Below are 17,325 nucleotides of genomic sequence, written 5' to 3'. Positions count from 1 at the left end.
AGGGAGGCGTGAGATCTAGGAACCAATCTGCTCAGAGCCCTCAAAGGCCCTTGGGGGAGCGGCGAGGCTTTGGCGATAAGAAGGATGGCGGCTTTGCAGAAAGGCGAGAAGGAGATGGAGGGTCGAACGTGGGCGGAGGAGACCGACCTTCAGTCTTCCGCAGAGAATCGCAGCACCAGCATCAGCAGACAGGCGGTCGCCAAATGAATGCGTGGGTAAGTTGGTGCGGCGAGGGGTTGCGTTGGAGGGAGTGAACTGAGTTAATTTTGTTTAAAAAGCGCTCGAGCTCCTAGGCTGGCGCCTGCGGCAGCTTTCTGTGGAGTGAATCCGTGTGTGCTCCCCAAGCGATCTGCTGAGAGTAAATCCCCGTGGCTGTTGATCGATTTCGCACGCGCCTGCCCGAGCACCTGCTACCGCATGCATTCTGTGCTGGTGCGCGTTTAGGCCCTGCCACTGTCTTTCTTTCGCTGTTTCTCTGTTTTCTCTTTGATCGCTTTTTCTCCTTGTCTTCGCGTCTCTGCGGATGCGTGTCTGGTTCTGTCCGTGCCCTTTGGCAAGCGCGTGTGTGTGGCACTTCGAAGCTGCGGCGTCGCACGTGCACACTCTGCCCCCGTCCGTCTGTGCAGGGTCGAGTGGGGGGGGAATTCCGTCGTCACCACGGGGGTGGGGGGGCCCCCCAAGGGTCTTCCGGAGGGGCCTCTGAAGGCAGCGCGTCGGTGTTTCAGACAGACGCGCAGATTGCGGCGGCAAAGGCGGAGGCAGGGGGAGGAGGATGCTCTGGACTGAGACCTCTCGTTAGGTGGAATGGAGGGGGTAAGAAGGGATGCAACGGCTTCCTTTTGAGGGCTCCTCAGTCGGCCTGAAGATGTGTGCACACACACCTGTGCATGTACTATGTAGATACGTATGTACAGATTCTGTGTATACACACATGCATATTCGTGGGCATCCATATGCACACACACATCCATGTTTCTGCATTCACGAATTCAGAGGAATGCGCTGGCCTTAGGGAGAGTGGCGGCGTAGGTGCGCCCGTCTGCGCCTTTCTTGGAGAGGCACATGCTCGGTGGGCGTCTCCCTCTGTCACGGGGTGTGTATGTGTGGGGTGTTTTCTTAGACGCGGATGCGCCGCTGCAGACGCTGGAAGAGGCGGCCGGATGCGGCCCTGCTGGCGCACCCGCGTGGGATCAGTTCAAGGATAATCGAGAGCGTTTTGGCGTCTGTTCGACGTACAAGGAGGAGCTCTACACAACGCCTCTGGACAAGAGCAGCGTGCCGTTGCACCTGCGGGCTAAGGCGAACCGTCTGGCGAAGGAAATGGAAGCTGAGGCAGGATTGCGACACAAGGATTCGTTGTTAGAAGCCGATGGCGTGAGTGCTGAACAGATGACGCAATTCCGCGAGAGCGCTCCACCCCGAGGATGCCAAGGAAGGCGTGGGGAAGCCAGGCCGCTTACTGGCAGGAGCCAGGGAGGAGGGAAAAGGCGGATCGTTCTGCCGCTGCTGCGGTTCGTGCACGTCTGCTGCTGTATTCCTGTGTCGACGAGGTGTGCCACTGCTGCGTAACTGCTTTTTGCGCCTCCAGGAAGACGAGGAGGCCCTCTTCAGCGCCGTTCGAAACACGGGAGCTTACGCGCGCCGCCACGTGGGTGCTGCTGGACAAGTAGCTGTATCGCCAGCCTCGCTGCAGCAACAGCAACACGGATCTGCAGCAGCAGCAGCTGCTGCAGCACTAGACGGGCAGGCTGGGCCCTCTGCAGGGATGCGAGACGGGGGCGGTGGCAACAGTCGAGATGCAGACCCCCTCAATGCGCATCAGCAGCATCAGCATCAGCAGCAGCAACACAACACTCCCGCCATGAGGGCGATGATTACAGGTGGCTCGCCATCGAATCGGTAGGCATCAGGGCACTCAGGAGTGTGGCCTTCCTTCCGTGGCACCGTGCTCATATCTGTCTGTCTCTCTTCCTCTGTCTCTCTGTCTCTGTCTCTCTGTCTGTTCCCCATCCCTGTCTCTGTCTGTGTGCCGCCTCCTCTCCCCTCAGGTCGCCTGCTCTGCAAGCCTCCCGTGTGTTCAACGCACTCAATTTGGAGCATTCGTTGCCAAAGATTGACGAGCGCGCGCAGCAGGTGCGTGTGCAGGGGCCTTCCGCTTCCAGTGTCTCTTGTCTCGCGCTGGTTCTTATCCTGGAGCGCCCCCCCCTCTCTGCTTTGCTGCCGCCACGTGTCGGGAAGCTCCCTGCAGCCGTTCTTGCTTGAGCTCAGACTGTTCCCGGCGCTGCATGGCGTCTCGAGGCAGTCTCAAAGGTTCGACGTGCTGCGCATTTGCCTTCGCTGTCAGGTGTGGCTGCGCTTCAAGAAGAAGGCTGCGGAGGGTTCCTCCCCCGCGAAATGTGGGGACCGCAAGCAGCAAGAAAAGATGCAGCTGATCAACTCCTCTAAGCAGATCCAGCAGATTCTTGACGGGTGAGGCAGCAGAAAAACTCGTGCTCCCCGTCGGCTTGCTGTTGCTTTTGTTTTTTTGGTTCGTTGGGGAGGGTCTTCCGCGCAGCTCAGCTCAGCTTTCTCTTGCTTGCTGCAGTCGGCCTTTTTTTTCATGGGATTCGCATATTTGCATGCAAATGTGAATTTATACATGTATGACTGGTTGATGCTGCTGTCGCTTTGCCGGGGGTTGTGTCGTGACCCTTTGAACGCGCTGCTTTTTCCGAAGATTTGTGCTGCAGACGGAAAGTCGGCGTTGGTTTGCCGCCTGCTGCGCTAGCTGAGAGTGAGGGAAGGGATGCAACTCGAGACTCTGCGGGAACCTCCTCCGCTGCCAGTGCGTTGTTTGCCTGCTCTCCTAGCGGTGCGCTTGCCCTGTAGGGAGTGGGAATGTGGGTGTGTTTGCGTGGGGGGGCTGGAGAGGAGAGGAGAGGGGGTCGTAGCTGCAGACTCGCTGGTGTCTAGGTTTTTGCTGCTGTGCTGCCTTGGGTGGGGGTTTGGAAGAAGGCACTGGCTGGGATGGGGGCTTTCCTTCGATGTGCTGTCATTGCTGCTGCTGCGGTGCCAGCAGGAGGCGTACTGGCAGCAGCAGCAGCAGCAGCAGCAGACGCGGGGAGCGGTGCTGCAGATGGCCAGCAGCAGCAACAGCAGCAACAGCAGCAGCAACAACAGCAGCAGCAACAAGCGGCAACAGCAGCGGCAGCGGCGTCTCCTACTTCGAGCAACGGCGGGAAAAAGTGTTTCCAGTTCAACCCACACGCCAACTGCTTTACCCCCGCAACTCCCTCCTCGCATGCAGCAGCCGCTGCTGCCAGTTATCGCTTCGCTGCTGCAGGCAGCTCTGCCACGGGGTTGAATGGAATGAGTCGACAGAATGCGGGGATTCCCCAGCAGGCACCAGGACCCCCTCCTTTGCAGGGAGTCGCTGCCAGAGCGTCAGACGCAGCCGACAAGAATAACAGCACCAGTCAGCAGCAGCAGCAGCAGCAGCAGCAGCAGCCGGTTGCAGCAGCAGGAAGGGCTCCTCCTCCTCCGCAATCCCTCGCTGGAGGGGGGGCCCCCGCCTTGCATGTGCCGCCTCCGCCTTTGGGGGTGTATGGATCGGCGGGGAGTGCGGGGGGAGCTGCGCCTCAGGCGTATCGGGGCCCCTCCACTCCGGGGGGCCTCTTAGGAGATCCTTCCGAGGCAGCGCTTGTGGTGGATTCGACGGCTCTTGCGCTGGGGGGCACCTTTGGACCGGCGGAGGGCCCCCCTTTTGCGCATGCGGGGTACCCCATGGGCATGCCGGTGAGGCGGAAAGGGAACACGCGGAGGGAGAAGAGGGGAGGGCCGTGTAGAGCGGCGAACAGGAGCGGGAGGAGGAGTCAAAGGGGATAGGGAGAATAGTGAAGGCAAGGGGGAGAGGGAGAATAGTGAAGGCAGGGGGGAGAGGGAGAATAGTGAAGGCAGGGGGGAGAGGGAGAATAGTGAAGGCAAGGGGGAGAGGGAGTTAACACGAGGCTGTGTTGTTGCTGTCTGTGAGGGAGGCGGAAAGTTACGGTCAGGGCGATGGGGAAGGCGGTGCTTCTTGTGCGCCTCTTTTGCGAGTCGAAGCCGCCGGTTAGGGGGAGAGAGGGAGAGAGCCATGCGCTCGCGATAGGGGGCAAAAATGGCCTTCGGAAAGTGCTTGCTTCCTCGACGCATGCAGAGGCAGAATCCCGAGCCAAGGAGCAGCATGCAGGCTGAGCGGAAACCCGAGGATCTCTCTGAGAGTCGCCTCTTTTTTCGTGTGTGCTTGCGCTTGCTTTCGACGCATGCATGCAGCCGTATACGGTGCTGCCCCCTGGAACGGTTCAGCATCAGCCTGGGCCCCCTCCGCATCACCTCCGACCCGTGCTGCAGCAGGGAGGGGGGGCCCCTGTGGGCCAGCAGGGGGCCCCTGGGGGGTGCCCACGCCACATGGGGCCCCTCAAGCTCTCGCCCTTTGCGTCTCCTTATGAGCAGGTGTGCGAAGCCTTCACCGTAGTGGGCGGGGGGTCTGTTGCTTCCGCCGCCGCTTTGTTGCTGAGGAAAGAGGCGCGTGTGCAGGTTCGCGCGTGGCGAGTCACGAAGCCGCGTTTTTCTCGGAATGGGGCTTTTTTTGCATGCGGGTGCGTGTGTCTTTCTTCATACACGTCGCAGAAGGGCAAGGGACGCGCTGGCACTCCTCTGCACGGTCCAACGCTGTGGAGTTTTCTGAATTCTATTGCCGGCGCTCTGACGGAGCATGCCCCCCCTGAGGTCTCTGGGCCCGATTGGGAGCCACTTGGTGAGCTTTGAGGATTTTCGATTTTGTCGCTCGAGACGCTGGATATTAATATATATATATACATGTTTATGTATATTTATGTACATGTATGTTTATGTTTATGTATATTTATCTGGACACGACACTGGCGGAGGTGAAGGAACATGTGCATAGATGTGGGAGTGCCTTGTTTTGGGGGAGGCGGGAGGCGGGAGGGGGGCGTGTCTCGCTGGCAGCGGCAACGCTGTGTGTGGGGTTGTTGGGGCCTGGTGTTAGCGCCGTGGGGAGACGGAGGAGGCCCTTTTCAGCCTTCTTGCGGGGCAGCAGGTGCCCTTTCGCCCCCCTCCCTTCTCCCTTCGATGTCTCTTCTTGCGCTGTTGCCGCTTCTCTCGACTGCGCTGTGAAGGCGGTGCCATCTTTCTTGCTCTGGGGATGGCCATGCCCCCCTTCCCCCTTTTGCACCCTTTCCCCTGCTGCCAAAGCGCACGCAAAGCTGAGGGCTGCTGGAGGAGGAGCTCAGGCTTGCATGCGCCGCGTTTTTCCTTCCTGCAGGCGAGCAGTCCTACACGGAAATATGGAGCGACGCCCCCTCGGGATCTCCCTATGCCGTTCCTTCCATGGAAGGCATGGGGTCTCTGGCGCCTCCGTTTCCCCGTAGGCTAAGCAGCCACCCTAGCCTTCTTCCTTCAAAAATCTGAACGTGCTCCCTGTCTGCCCCTCGGGAAAGAGAACCCTTTGGTGTGGGCGCGAGCCAGTGGGTGTGTGTCGTGTGTGTGTTGGTGCGGCTGGCGCCTTTGTGCTGCATGTGCAGTGCGGCTGCACCGCCCGTCAGTCCCTACGTCTCCCCTCTTCGGCTTTGGACAGCCGCTGCTCCTCCCGAACGCCGCCTTAGGGGGCCCCCCAGGGGCCCCCGGCTCGCTGCCCTATCCCGTGATGTACGCGGCGGCCCCCCAGCTGCCCCCCGGGCACCCGTATGCGCTTTTGTCTGTTGCCACGGCGGGGCCCCCACAGCAGCAGCAGGAACAACAACAACCGCAGCAGCAGCAGCAGCAGCAGCAGCAGCAGCAGCAGCAGCAGCAGCACCCTGCATCGCATCTAGGGTCCACGGGCAAGCAGCCGAGGCACCAGCACCAGGGAGGGGTGTCTCCCAACGCGCATCAGCAGCAGCAGCAGCAGCACCAAGAGGCTGCAGGGTCTGACGATGCAGCCTCCTCGCCTACCCCCACACAGCAAGGTCCACGCGGCGCTGGGGTGTCTCCCCACCTGGGAGGCCGTGGAGGGGGGGGCCCCGGGGGGGCCCCCGGGGGTCATAAGGGGCCCTCGCACAAGGCTGGCCTTCATGGAAGCAGGGTGAGTTTCGCGGCGCAGTGCAGGCGGTAGCAGGGAAGCAGCAGCAGAAGTTGCTGCCACAGGAGGAGGTCGGAGGGGTCCTTGCTGCCTCGAGGGTGTGCAACGCGACGCTGGAGGGGATGCTTCCTTGTGCTTCTGTCTCGCTTTCTGCGCAGCACCAGCAGCAGCAGTACCAGCAGCAGCAGATGCACGTGCGTGGAGGCGGCCCCTTCGTGCCTGGGGGAGGCGCGCAGCAGCAGCAGCAGCTGCTGCTGCACCACCATGGCACCGTCTCCTCGATCGGAGGAGGGCAGGGTGCCCCTGGAGCAGCATCCACTCCTATCCCCTCTCCTCACCCCTCAGTGGCCGTTGTCTCACCGGTGTCAGCCGGAGGGGGGCCCCCTGCAGACCCTGCAGAAGCCCCTAGTGGGCCCTCGCCGCCTCCGCAGCCAAGCGGCAGCAACGGCACTTCGCTGAGGGGGGCCCCCCTGGACTTGGCATGCCCCTGAGGGGTAAGCGCAGGTCCAGTAGTTGGGGAGTTCGCGCTCGAGTGAGGAGGCTGCCTGAGGCGGGTTGGCAACCCCACTGTACAATAGCCGTAACTGCTGCTGCGGCAGCTGCAGGGGAGTGCAGAGAAAAGCAGTCGCTTTGCAGCGCGATAGCGGCCTGCGTGGTGGTTGCTGGGCTGCAGGAGGAAGCGTGGCGGTTCCTTGAGATTAGCCACATTTAGCTCGTTTCGACGAAGAAGCGGCGTAGATGGCGGAACGGAGGTAGACATACATACACACACAGACACAGACACAGACACACACTAGAGGCCTCACGACACACAGCAGGGCAGCCATCAAAGCTGCGCTGAGGCAAAGGGGCTCTGGATGTTCAAGAGTTTTCAGACAAAGCTTCCAGTAACTGGAGGGCACGGCGAACTAAAACGGCCTGCAGTTTCGGCTGCTCTTGTCTCTCGTCGCCCTTCAAAGAGCCGTCGAGGCCATGAGGGGCCCTCTTCTCGCCTCCAGCTGAGGTTAGCGCACTTGCAGGCAGGAAGGCGACACTCCACAGCCACTGCTGCTGCTGCTGCACGGCGGGAAGTCCACCCTCTCACTTGCGGCTGTATGAGGCCTCACTTGCGGCTGTATGAGGCCCCACTTGCGGCTGTATGAGGCCCCACTTGCTGCTGTATGAGGCCCCACTTGCTGCTGTATGAGGCCTCACTTGCTGCTGTAAGAGGCCTCACTTGCGGCTGTATGAGCGCCCCCGTGCAGCGCCTTAGACCGGCAGCTGCTGCAATGGCGGGGCCCACCCAATTACAGCAGCATGTAACAAGCCCTTGCCCACCCCTGGCGCTGCTGCTCTCACGCACAGACTCAGATGCTCCATGTCGTTCCCTCTCAAGCCCCCGAGGGGCCTTCTCCCCAAGTGCGCGAAGTGTAGAGGGAGGGGGCGAGGAAAAGAGACACGCGAGGGGGAAAAGTAGGGGCCTCCCGTTCGTTCGTCGTTGCGATAAAGTGCCTCCCAGTGCCGACCAACTAGCGAGTCGTGCAGCTGCCGCTCTCTCTGCGCCGCAAAGGAGGGGGGCCGTTTCTTCTAGACTACGAGCTAGCCGTTTCGAGCATTCGCCTGCGTCGTGCAGCAGCAGGGGCATGCCCCAATATCTATCGGACTGCCCCGTGCAAACCTGCAAGCAGCCAGGCTTACTGCGCCTCGCAGATATTTACGCCCTTCGTTCTCAGCCCGTGCCCCCTCGAGAGTCGCCGAAGGAAGGCAGCCAAAGATTCGCACTGTGCGCCTTTTCCCACCGTGTCTCTGCCGACGGCAGAGCGGCGTCGACAGACCCTTCTCTCGCAGAGGGGGACCTCCCCAAAAAACAGCCGCTGCGGAGGCGGAAGCCCCTTCACAACGGCCCGCTGCCTATTGTCTTCTGCCTCGCCTCCCCTTGTGGATGGATTCTTGCAAAGGACGCTGCCGCCCTCCTACTGCGCAAGTCTCCCAAAGCCTCCTCTACCGGAAGCCTGTGCACGCACTGCAGCTCGAGCTTTCGAACCCTAGCCTAGAAAGGGCCAGCAGGAGGAGGCACGTGCGCTGGGCAGGCAAACAATCACTGAGGCGGCGTTTAGAAGGAGCCTGAGGATGCAGCCACGTGACGCCCTCTAAGGCGCTCGAGGATTCTAACTAACCCTATGAATGTTCGCACGTTGAACGCGCGGCTTCATAATGCCCACCGACGGGGAGGAGTGCACAGCCCACACTAAGTTGCAGCTCTCTCCGCTTCTTGAGTGGCTGTCGGAGCCACACGCCCTCCCGCCCAAATCCCCACACTTCCCCCCTTTTCTCCCCCCTCCGCTGGCGCTTCCACTCCGCCCCCTTTTCTCCCCCCTCGACCACTCGGCCCTCTTCTGCCCGCGACGCTGCCAGTGATCTCCCCTTTACGACCACCCTGTCACTATGGAAGCGCTGTTGGCACTCCGGTCCGTTTTCTCCCCCTGCAGACGCTGCTTTCGCTTCTGCCTGCCCCCTGCTGCTAGTGCAGCATCCCCTGTTTTCGCATCAAATTCTGAGCAAGCCAAGCCTACGGTTCCCTCCCCAAAAGCGACACCTCTGAGCGACCCTCAAACACCACCTGCTGGCCACATACGCCCTCAGTGGCTGGCTGCAGCTCCTGCTGCAGCTCGTCTACTGCGTCGCATTTACTGCCTGGCAAGAGCTGCACAGTCTGAACTTCGCCGTCCACGCCGTCGCGCTCTGCCCCGGGAAGCCTCGAGTTCGTTCTGTGCTTCTTTCTTGGCGGAACCCGAAGCGCCGCTGACGAGGCGCTCGGCGAAGGGGCCCCTCCTCCGGGGGCCCTCGCACGCCGAGGGTACGGCGAAGATCGGAGAGTTCGGGCAGGAGCGGCTGCACGCGCATCCCCCTCGGCAGGCGCTGCCGCCGCTTCTGCTGCTGCGGCTGCTGAAGGCGCAGGCACAAGGGGAGGAGGCGCAACTTCTCCGTTCGGCAGAGGTTCTGCGAGAATCCTTGAGGAGAAATCCTCTGCGGGTGCCGTCAAGGGCCTCATGGAGGGAGGGGGCCCCCCCCTCTGCGGCTGGGGGCCCTCTACGGCATCGCGCGTCAAAACACTGCCAAAAACTGGCCCTGCGCAGCGCCACGCGATTGGGAAAAGACCCACAAGAAAAAGTTCGGGAGGCAGCACGTGCGTGCCAAGTCTGCAGCAGCCACTGACAGACACACACGCAGCAGCACGCGGAGAGGCAGGCAGCAGGAAGGCCAAGGCGGGGAGACTGACGACGAGCCGTTGCAGCAAGCAGCAGCGGCGACTGCGCAAGCGACAGCAGCCTTCGGCGCCAAGCGGCTTACCCATCATGGCTCCAAGCTGCTCCATGATGGAGATCTCCTTGTCTACGAGTCGCACTCGAACGCGTCTCCCGAAGGCGACACGCCGCCGCGACTGCTGCTGCGCAGCTTCGCCGGGCTGCGACTGCTGCTGCGCTCCTCCCAGGAGGGGGGGGCCCCCCGGAGTGCTCGCTGCCACGGCGGCACCGTCGCGCGTGCTCACACTGAGGCAGCTCTTGAGGGGGGGGGCCCCCGGGGGGCCTCTAGCCGCGGCAGCACCCCCTCCGGCCTGCGCAGACAGCGCCGCTTTCGCTGCTTCACGCCGCTCGTGCAACGCCCCTCCGCTTTGCGCCGCTGCCGATGCGAAATCCGCAGCAGCAGCGGCAGCGGCAGCAGCAGCCCTCCGTTGCTCCTTCCCCCCCCCTCCTGCCTCAGAGGCATCGTCTCCCTCGCCAGACTCAAGCCGCAACAGCCCGTCTGCGAGGTTGCAGCCGTCAGCAGTCTCCGCCTGCGGCAGGCTGTGCCTTGCTGCCTCCTCAAGCAGCGCAACGGACTCTGCACGCTGCGTCGCTGCGCAGCAACGCATGCCTCGAGCACGCTTCTCCAAAGGCAGCAGCCCCTCAGAGGAGTCGCTGCCACGAGAGACGCCCTCAAGAGAGCCGCTATCGGGAAACCGCTCCTCCAAGGGGGCTGGCACCAGTTCAATCCAGTAGTCTGCCCGGGGGTCGCATGCAGGCGTTTGGAAATCTTGCCGAAGAGCCGCAAGTTTAGGATCTGCCGCAGAGCCTGGATGCACTTGCTTGACATGCCTCTTGAGGGAGGAAAACGAAGAGTCAACGTAGGGGCAGATGGCGCAATGGTAGTGGCAAAGAGGGGCGGGAAGGGCCCCCCGACGGGGGCCCCCCCCCGGGGCCCCTCCCGAATAAGGCCCTTCCGCCTGCTGGGGCCCCTGCACACTCAGTGCAAAGCGACGTGTTCGAGGATTCGAGCGCAAAGAAAGTGAAGATTTCCTGCAGGAAGCCGCTGCGTCGCATTCATTGCCAGCTGCTGCAACCCCTAAAGCGGAGGCAGCGGGGGGGCCCCCATTAGACCCTTTAAGGGATAGTTCTGCTGCTACTTCTGTTTCTGCTGCTTCTACTGTTTCTGCTGCTGCTGCTTCTGTTTCTGCTGCTGCTGCTTCTGTTTCTGCTGCTGTTTCTACTGTTTCTGCTGCTGCTGCTTCTACTGTTTCTGCTGCTGCTACTTCTGTTTCTGCTGCTTCTGTTTCTGCTGCTGCTGCTACTTCTGTTTCTGCTGCTGCTGTTTCTACTGTTTCTGCTGCTGTTTCTACTGTTTCTGCTGCTGCTGTTTCTACTGTTTCTGCTGCAGTGTCTAGGGGGCCTGCATGCGCGAAGGCTGCATGCGTTGCTGCTGGCTCTTCTGCTTTTGGCGACTCCGTAGAATGATCCTGCAGGGCCCCCGCCCGCCCCCCACGCCGCGCACAGAACCCGCGAGCAGATGCATGCATCAGCGTGCGACAAGCAACTGGAACCAGCAGCCTCGCCTAGAAGCTACAGAGGAGCCGTGCTGGTAGCGGCCTCGTGCAGAGCAGTGCAGCAGGGCTAGTGCAGCGGCGCTGGCAAAAGGGAGATGCAGAAAGCCGCTCTACCCCCGCTTGAACACAAGCGGGATCGCCCAAAGGGAAGAAAACATAGATGTGCATGCACACAGGCATGCGTAGGATGGGGAGGCGCTCACCAGTCTGCACGGAAAGCATACGAAGGCTCCCAAGTAGCGTCGACGCCTCCAGTGGTAAGAGACGTAGTGTTTGTAATTGCGGAGGTACAAATCGGGGGTCCAAGCGGCAGGGGCGCAGAGGGGGCATTCAAATCGCTGCGCGTGGCGCCGGCTCTGGAGCAGCTGGGGGGCCCCCACTGCATGCATCCCTTCGATACGCAGAGGCAGCACTGGGGCCCTCAGCAGCTCCGCGGCTGTCTTCGCAGGGATGGCGGCTGCAGCAGCTGCAGCCGCCGCCAGCAGCTCCTCCTCGTTGCTGCAGCTGCCTTCCGACGCAGATTCGGAAGTCACAGAGGGCGACTTGCCAGGCTCGTCTGCCTCGAGCGCTTCTGCCCCGGGGGGGCCCCCGCCGCGCGCTGCGGGGGCCCTCGGCCTGGAGGGCCCCCCGGGGCCCTGGGGGGGCCTCTTGGGGCGTCTGGCTAAGGCTTTCTGCAGCTCCCGCTTGCGCGGAGACGGACTGCGAGCTTCCGCTGCGTTTCGAGGGGCCCCCGTCTCGAGAGAAGGGGAGGGGGGGGCCCCCGCCGACGACGGCCGAGGCGGCGTCTCCTCCTTGGGGGCCCTCGAAACCGAGCCGCGCTCAGGGAGGGGCCCCCCGGTCGGCGCTTTCCCCTGCCCCGCTAAGAGCCTCGAAGGAGGAACGCGAAGCCTTGCGGGGGGGGAGGAAGGCACTGCTTGCGGCGAGCAGGATGCAGGAGCCGCACCAGCCGAGAAGCAGGGCTGGTTCAGTCCAGTTTCTGCATGCACAAGGGCGTGCCAAGGAAGCTCTGCTCCAGCAGGAGGCGTCAAGGGCTGTACGGCATCCACTCTGGAGGCGTGCCGCTGCCTTCGCAGCAGCTGCAAAAGCCGCAGCGACTCTGCCGCTAGCTCTTCTAGCGAGCGAGAATGCGGTGGACGCGGCGGGGGCCCCCGGGGGGGCCTCAAGAGGCCCTCGGGGGGGGGAGATCGCTGCGAAGGGGGGGGGCCCCCCGGCGTCTGCGCGGGCCACCCTGCAGGGAGCTGCAGCGCCGGCTGAGGAGGGGCCCCTCGAGGAGGAGAGGGCAAAAAAGGGGATCTCGCTCCAGCGTGAGCTCCATGGTGCTGCTGGTGACTTAAGGCTTGTAAGACCCTTAGCGCATGCAAGGCAGGTGTTGCCTCGGGCTGCTCCGCAGTCTCCATTTGCTGCTGCATTTGCTGCTGCTGCATTTGTTGCTGCTGCATTTGTTGCTGCTGCATTTGTTGCTGCTGCTGCATTTGTTGCTGCTGCTGCATTTGTTGCTGCTGCTGCATTTGTTGCTGCTGCTGCATTTGTTGCTGCTGCTGCATTTGTTGCTGCTGTTGGATCTGCGGTGACGATGAGGACCCCTGCTGCAGCGTTTGGGGAAGGTTTCCCAGTAGAAGCGAAGGTCTCGTCGCAGCCAGTGCCAAAGCCAGACGGCGAACCTCCGCAAGTCTCAGCAGAGACGCAGCGGAAAGCTGGAGCGCGCCTGGAGTCGACGCTGTCTGGGGGGGGGGCGTGCCTTGGCTTGGAGAAGACGCCAGGGGCTGCTGCAGGAGCTGCTGCAGCTGGCCGTATAGCCGCAGCTGCTGGCGCATGCGCTCCAGCATAGGGGTCACTTGTCTTTCGGGGGGGCCCCTAGACTGAGCCTCGAGGCTCTGAGAAGCAGGAGACGAGGCGGGGGCCTCATCTTGAGCGACCATTGCCATTGTGTGTGGGGGGGCCCCCGATCACTGGACCTCCTTCGAGCCCAAGACTTCACGGGAGGCCCCCTTTTTAGGAAAGTGAGAGGAGCGAACCGGCAGACATTTCTCGCCGTTGCGCCCGTGCAGACTAACACATCCTCCCGCGATGCAGCGGGAAGCCGCGGAGCTCAGAGGGGCCCCCTTGCTGCACAGGGAGGCGCTGCACCCGAGTAGGCATCCTTTTGCAACGGCGCTCGCAGCAAGCCGCCAAGGGGCTCAATGGGCAACAAGCGAAGCCCCGAGGCCTTATAAAAGGGGCTGAGTCGCGTTTGGCGTGCGTCGTGAAAAGAAGCACGAAACGAGCAATGTGCCTTTGACGAGCAACTGACCACGGACTGCAGATGCGCAGCCTGCAGACCGCTGCGGAGGAAGGCGGATGCAATGACGTTAAAGCAGAGCTGCAAGAAGCCCCATGAGCACTCAAGGTACCAGAGGCGAAAGTAGGCCAAAGATGGTTCTACAGGATGAGCGCCCGCCTGCCTGGAGAGGCGCTGCCTGGGCGGCACAGACAAGACAGAAATACCTCGCCTCGCCCTCTGTGGGCAATGCCTATAGCGGAGGAAATCTTAATGCATGCAAAATACAAAAACAGGGAAATAGGGTGAGGGAGCACTGCCCAGCATGTGGATGGATGGGTGTGGACATTCCCGCAAATGTGTGAGCGACTGCAGTGGGTTCCCAAAGGCATATGCGCGCTTCCGGGCTCAAAACATTGGCTAAAGCGTCCTACGGGCCTACTCAAAAAACTGAAGCCCTTTGGAAGGAATTATACGGTAGAGAGTAGCTTCTAAACATGTGGGGCAAAGGCATGCATGTTGCTACGCTCCGCTGGTCGGGCCGACTCCTCGATTGTCCAACGTGTCAGGGCTTATCACAGGATCGCCTGTGGTGCAACCTTTAGTGCTAAATTGACACCTCTGCCTATGAATCGTTGTGTTTCAGGCCGACTAAGCACTGACCCCGAGTGCGCCCTCACTGCCGTAGTTGCACGCATCATGGAGAGTGCACACAAAAAATATTTGATGGTCATGTCTTCGCAAAATAAATAGAGCTAATATAAAGACTTGGTAAAATGGAACTTGACTCATTCGACGGCTTTTTGGGTGCAGGTTGAAACATCTTAGGGCGTTCCCCAACTTGGTCAGAATATTCTCAGTGATATGATTGAACGATAGCCCAACCTAGAGCTTTTACATGGCCTTCTAAAAGAGATGTAGCTCGCATATAGGTGGATGTTCCCCTCAGTGCCGCATGACTGCACATACACCTCAGAGTCTGTTGAGTCATCATGAGCACACCAGCTCAGGATTATGGGAAAGCTTTGCAAAATTAGCATACCATGAACGCGAACACATTTTATTTAAGATGCAACTCTACTATCCAACCTTTTTTAACGTTCTTGGGCTCCTGCAAGTGGCTGCCATGCGAGATTATCCAAACGAGTTGCGAGGTCGAATCATAGCAGCCCGCAGCAACGCGCTTCCCCTAACTCCAGCATTGTATCAAGAGCTTCTTCAGCTGGAGGAGCGGCTCCCGATCGAGCCATACGCAGGCGTTATTGGCCAGCCGAAGCCTCCTGCCGCACCCTCAAAACCAGATGGAGCAACCTCGTCTGCAGTTCAGGAAACCGAGTCCCAACAAACGAACGGCGGCATGCAGTTTACAAATAAACCTTACATGTACACCCTTGTTGCATTCTGTGTGGCATTCGGCGTGGGCTACCTCTATCTTCCGGTGAGCTTCCTCCCCATCTGCTCTACAACGTTGTTCACATGAAGTTGTCTCTTCACTGGACTCGTAGTTTGTTGCCAATAGCTCCTCGGTAAGCTGACGATCTACTCCAGGCTTGAAGAAAGCAGACCCCACGATATATATATATATAGTGGGAAAAGGGATTCCTCGTGGTGACTGCCGGCTTGTTGGCCTTCTACGCCTCTGTCGCGGCTTTCATCAACTTCGGTGTCAGGTAGGCCAGAACGCAACTGATTGATGAAGCGCTGTTAACCTATCTGTATGCCATGCAGCCCCACTATTGGGTTGCCCCTTTCATTTTTGTTTCTTCTGGCGGCTCTTGGTGAGTGACGCTTTGAAACCGTGACAGGCGCAAGGATCAACTCTGCGGTGCTTCAGTGGGATCAATTTACTTCGATCAAATTGTTGGTTAGTGAAGCTACAAAGTTCCTGCGTTAAGGCCTATGCTAATTTGCGTTGCCCCCCAGGATGGTCAGTGCCATTCAAGTTTCAACAACTCCCACGCATGACATCCCGCTGACTTGCAGGAGCATTATCCTCTTCTTCTCGTACTACTTGTTCATAACGCTCTTGTGTGAGATATAATGCCCACTGAATGCTGTCTCGATAGCCCCGCAGCACAAATCCTCTTGCAGATAATATGACGGTAGCTCTGGTTTTTTGAAGCGCAAAACGCCAGTTGCGATGACGCCGTCGCAGGCATTCATGTTCGGCTCCCGCTACGGTCTGCTGGGCCTTATACCCACATTCACCACCATGAGCCCGATGATCCAAAAGCTAATCTGTGAGTTGTTATGCACAAACAGTGTACTATATTTCTTCGTTCATCGAGTTCCTGCACCAGATGGTCTCGCCACAGCCACTGCAGCTGCCTGCTGGTTCTTCATGCAAGTTGCACGCAGCGAGGTAGGCGCGCTTCAGAAACGTGACTCGCCCGTTGTCATCACTGCTGCATGCTTCTTTCAGGCCAAAGATCTACCGCCGCGAGTCAATAGGAACTTTATTTCGTCATGCGTCTGCGCCGGACTAGGCATTTCACAGTTAGTCTACCCGTGCGCTTTGCAAGGATTTGTTCTAAATACGCCGTTCGAAGTATGTCTGCTACATACCTCAAGATATCTGAATGGTTTAATGGTCGAATCCACTTTATACGTTTGCTCAGCCTGTCGGATTCTTCGATATTCCCGGTACCGCACACTCAGACGCGTGAAGCGCTCTTTCCACCGTGCAGTTTGAGTGTTTTCAGTCAAGTTTGATTACTTTGCAATCGAAAACTTCACAGTCTTGGTAAGTCTCCAGTAGAACAAAAAATCAGACTGCTTATGTGTATTCCCAACCGTGTAGATCTTGCTTGTTGTGTTTGGCATTTCTGGATACCAAGTGCAACAGAAGCGAGACAAGCTGCCTCTGCTGATGGCGAACACGTCAGACTCTCTTGTCGCACAACCCATTGTGGAGTAGCGAGCTGTTGCTTTTCAAACAGCGATAGACCGCTGCGTTAATGAGAACGGTACATATACGGAGCACTCGATCACTTCGAGACACACTGGCGAGAGTCTGCGTCGGCAGACTGTTGAGACACGCTGCCCAGCCCGGCCTTAGAGGGGCCTTCTAGCGACCCTCAGTGCAGAAGGCGCGTACAGCTCTTACTGAGTGCTTTCTTCTCACATAGTTGGCGGCTGGCACTTGGTGCTGGTGGGAGGCAGGGCATTGGAAAAGCCGGCGATTGGGGTTGTTAGAGTCACCCAGCGTCTAAAGGGGGCCAAAAAAGGGTGGCAATCCTTTGGAGATTCGGAAATGCCCCCTACACTGCATCGAGAGTGCATGTTCTTTGGTTGCGAAATAGAAGACAGTGTGCACCACGCATCCAGGCTACGGAAGCTCCTCACGCTTCGGCCAGTGGGTGTAAGGCACGAACAAAAAAAGTATCGCTGCATTGAGGCGCATCCGCAAGCGGACGCAGTCTTCCCTCATGGAAGTATTTGCCCAGCGAAGTGTTTTGCAAATATTTTTCCTGCATATATGGGAAGCCAGCGCCGTGAGTGCGGGGGTCAGGGGTCACCCAGCCAAGTTGCCCAGTGGTAGTAGACGCACCCCACCATGGATAGGAGGAAGTTGTCAACGTCGCGTGTGTAAGCCTGCGAAGGGCAGCAGTGGAAGCGCGTGCAGCGAGTTGGATGTGGCGAGCAGCAAGCAGTCATGCCCGAGAGCAGCGTGTAGCGTGCAAGAAGGGCGGGGGGGCTGTAGACGCGCGACGGCGCAGCCCGACCTCGTTGGCAAGCAAGCACGTGGAATCGGCGCGAACGTCGTGGTGTCTCCCCACCTCGAAAAGGCCAGCTGCTCCGATGGCTGTTAGGAGGGCTCGTGAGTTTCTCGGCGAAGCCTGCAGCGCACGTCAGAGCGGCACGGGGAGGGGGAGCAGGAGGCGTCGCTGCACAGGAGGGGGCGCCTCGACCAGCAGTGGCGCTGCGAGGCGAGGCAGCGCGAAAGAAGCCGGGAGAAAGGGGCCCCTGCCTAGAGGCCTCACCACGTCGAAGCGAGCGAACACCCAGGAGCCGAAGCTCCAGCTGCTGAGCACGAAAGCGCCCAAGCCTGCAAGCGTCTTGTTGGAGCGCGGCAGCGAAGGCGAAGGGCAGTGCGACCCCACCAGCGCAGCCATCGAGTCTCCCACG

The 17,325-nt window shown here is 60.1% G+C and overlaps 3 protein-coding genes across 3 annotated transcripts; 2 read left to right on the top strand and 1 right to left on the bottom strand.

The window, feature by feature from the left end:
* The first annotated feature begins 84 nt into the window (after nucleotides 1-84).
* LOC34623930 (trithorax group protein osa) lies at nucleotides 85-6,591 on the top strand. The gene is made up of 10 exons (XM_026335547.1): nucleotides 85-169; nucleotides 730-813; nucleotides 1,121-1,374; nucleotides 1,589-1,666; nucleotides 1,792-1,899; nucleotides 3,082-3,774; nucleotides 4,399-4,554; nucleotides 4,908-5,028; nucleotides 5,481-6,103; nucleotides 6,259-6,591. Exons 1-10 carry the CDS (start codon nucleotides 85-87, stop codon nucleotides 6,589-6,591), a joined length of 2,535 nt encoding a protein of 844 aa, XP_026191332.1.
* Nucleotides 6,592-8,327: 1,736 nt separating this feature from the next.
* Nucleotides 8,328-12,865, bottom strand: LOC34624251. The gene is made up of 9 exons (XM_026335546.1): nucleotides 12,857-12,865; nucleotides 12,480-12,779; nucleotides 11,629-12,001; nucleotides 11,144-11,538; nucleotides 9,837-10,355; nucleotides 9,431-9,524; nucleotides 9,073-9,208; nucleotides 8,757-8,922; nucleotides 8,328-8,516 (listed from the first exon to the last, which is right to left on the bottom strand). Exons 1-9 carry the CDS (start codon nucleotides 12,863-12,865, stop codon nucleotides 8,328-8,330), a joined length of 2,181 nt encoding a protein of 726 aa, XP_026191331.1.
* A 1,287-nt stretch (nucleotides 12,866-14,152) lies between these two features.
* Nucleotides 14,153-15,863, top strand: LOC34624252. Its single transcript, XM_026335545.1, has 3 exons — nucleotides 14,153-14,639; nucleotides 15,486-15,745; nucleotides 15,816-15,863. The coding sequence occupies exons 1-3, from the start codon at nucleotides 14,153-14,155 to the stop codon at nucleotides 15,861-15,863; spliced, it is 795 nt and encodes a 264-aa protein (XP_026191330.1).
* Nucleotides 15,864-17,325: the final 1,462 nt, after the last annotated feature.

This window comes from Cyclospora cayetanensis, unplaced genomic scaffold (assembly GCF_002999335.1).
Source record: "Cyclospora cayetanensis isolate NF1_C8 unplaced genomic scaffold, CcayRef3 CcayRef3_contig_72, whole genome shotgun sequence".
In the NCBI taxonomy this organism is placed as follows: Eukaryota; Apicomplexa; class Conoidasida; order Eucoccidiorida; family Eimeriidae; genus Cyclospora; species Cyclospora cayetanensis.
The sequence above is the reverse complement of the archived record's forward strand: the minus strand, read 5'-3'. Positions and strand labels throughout refer to the sequence as shown.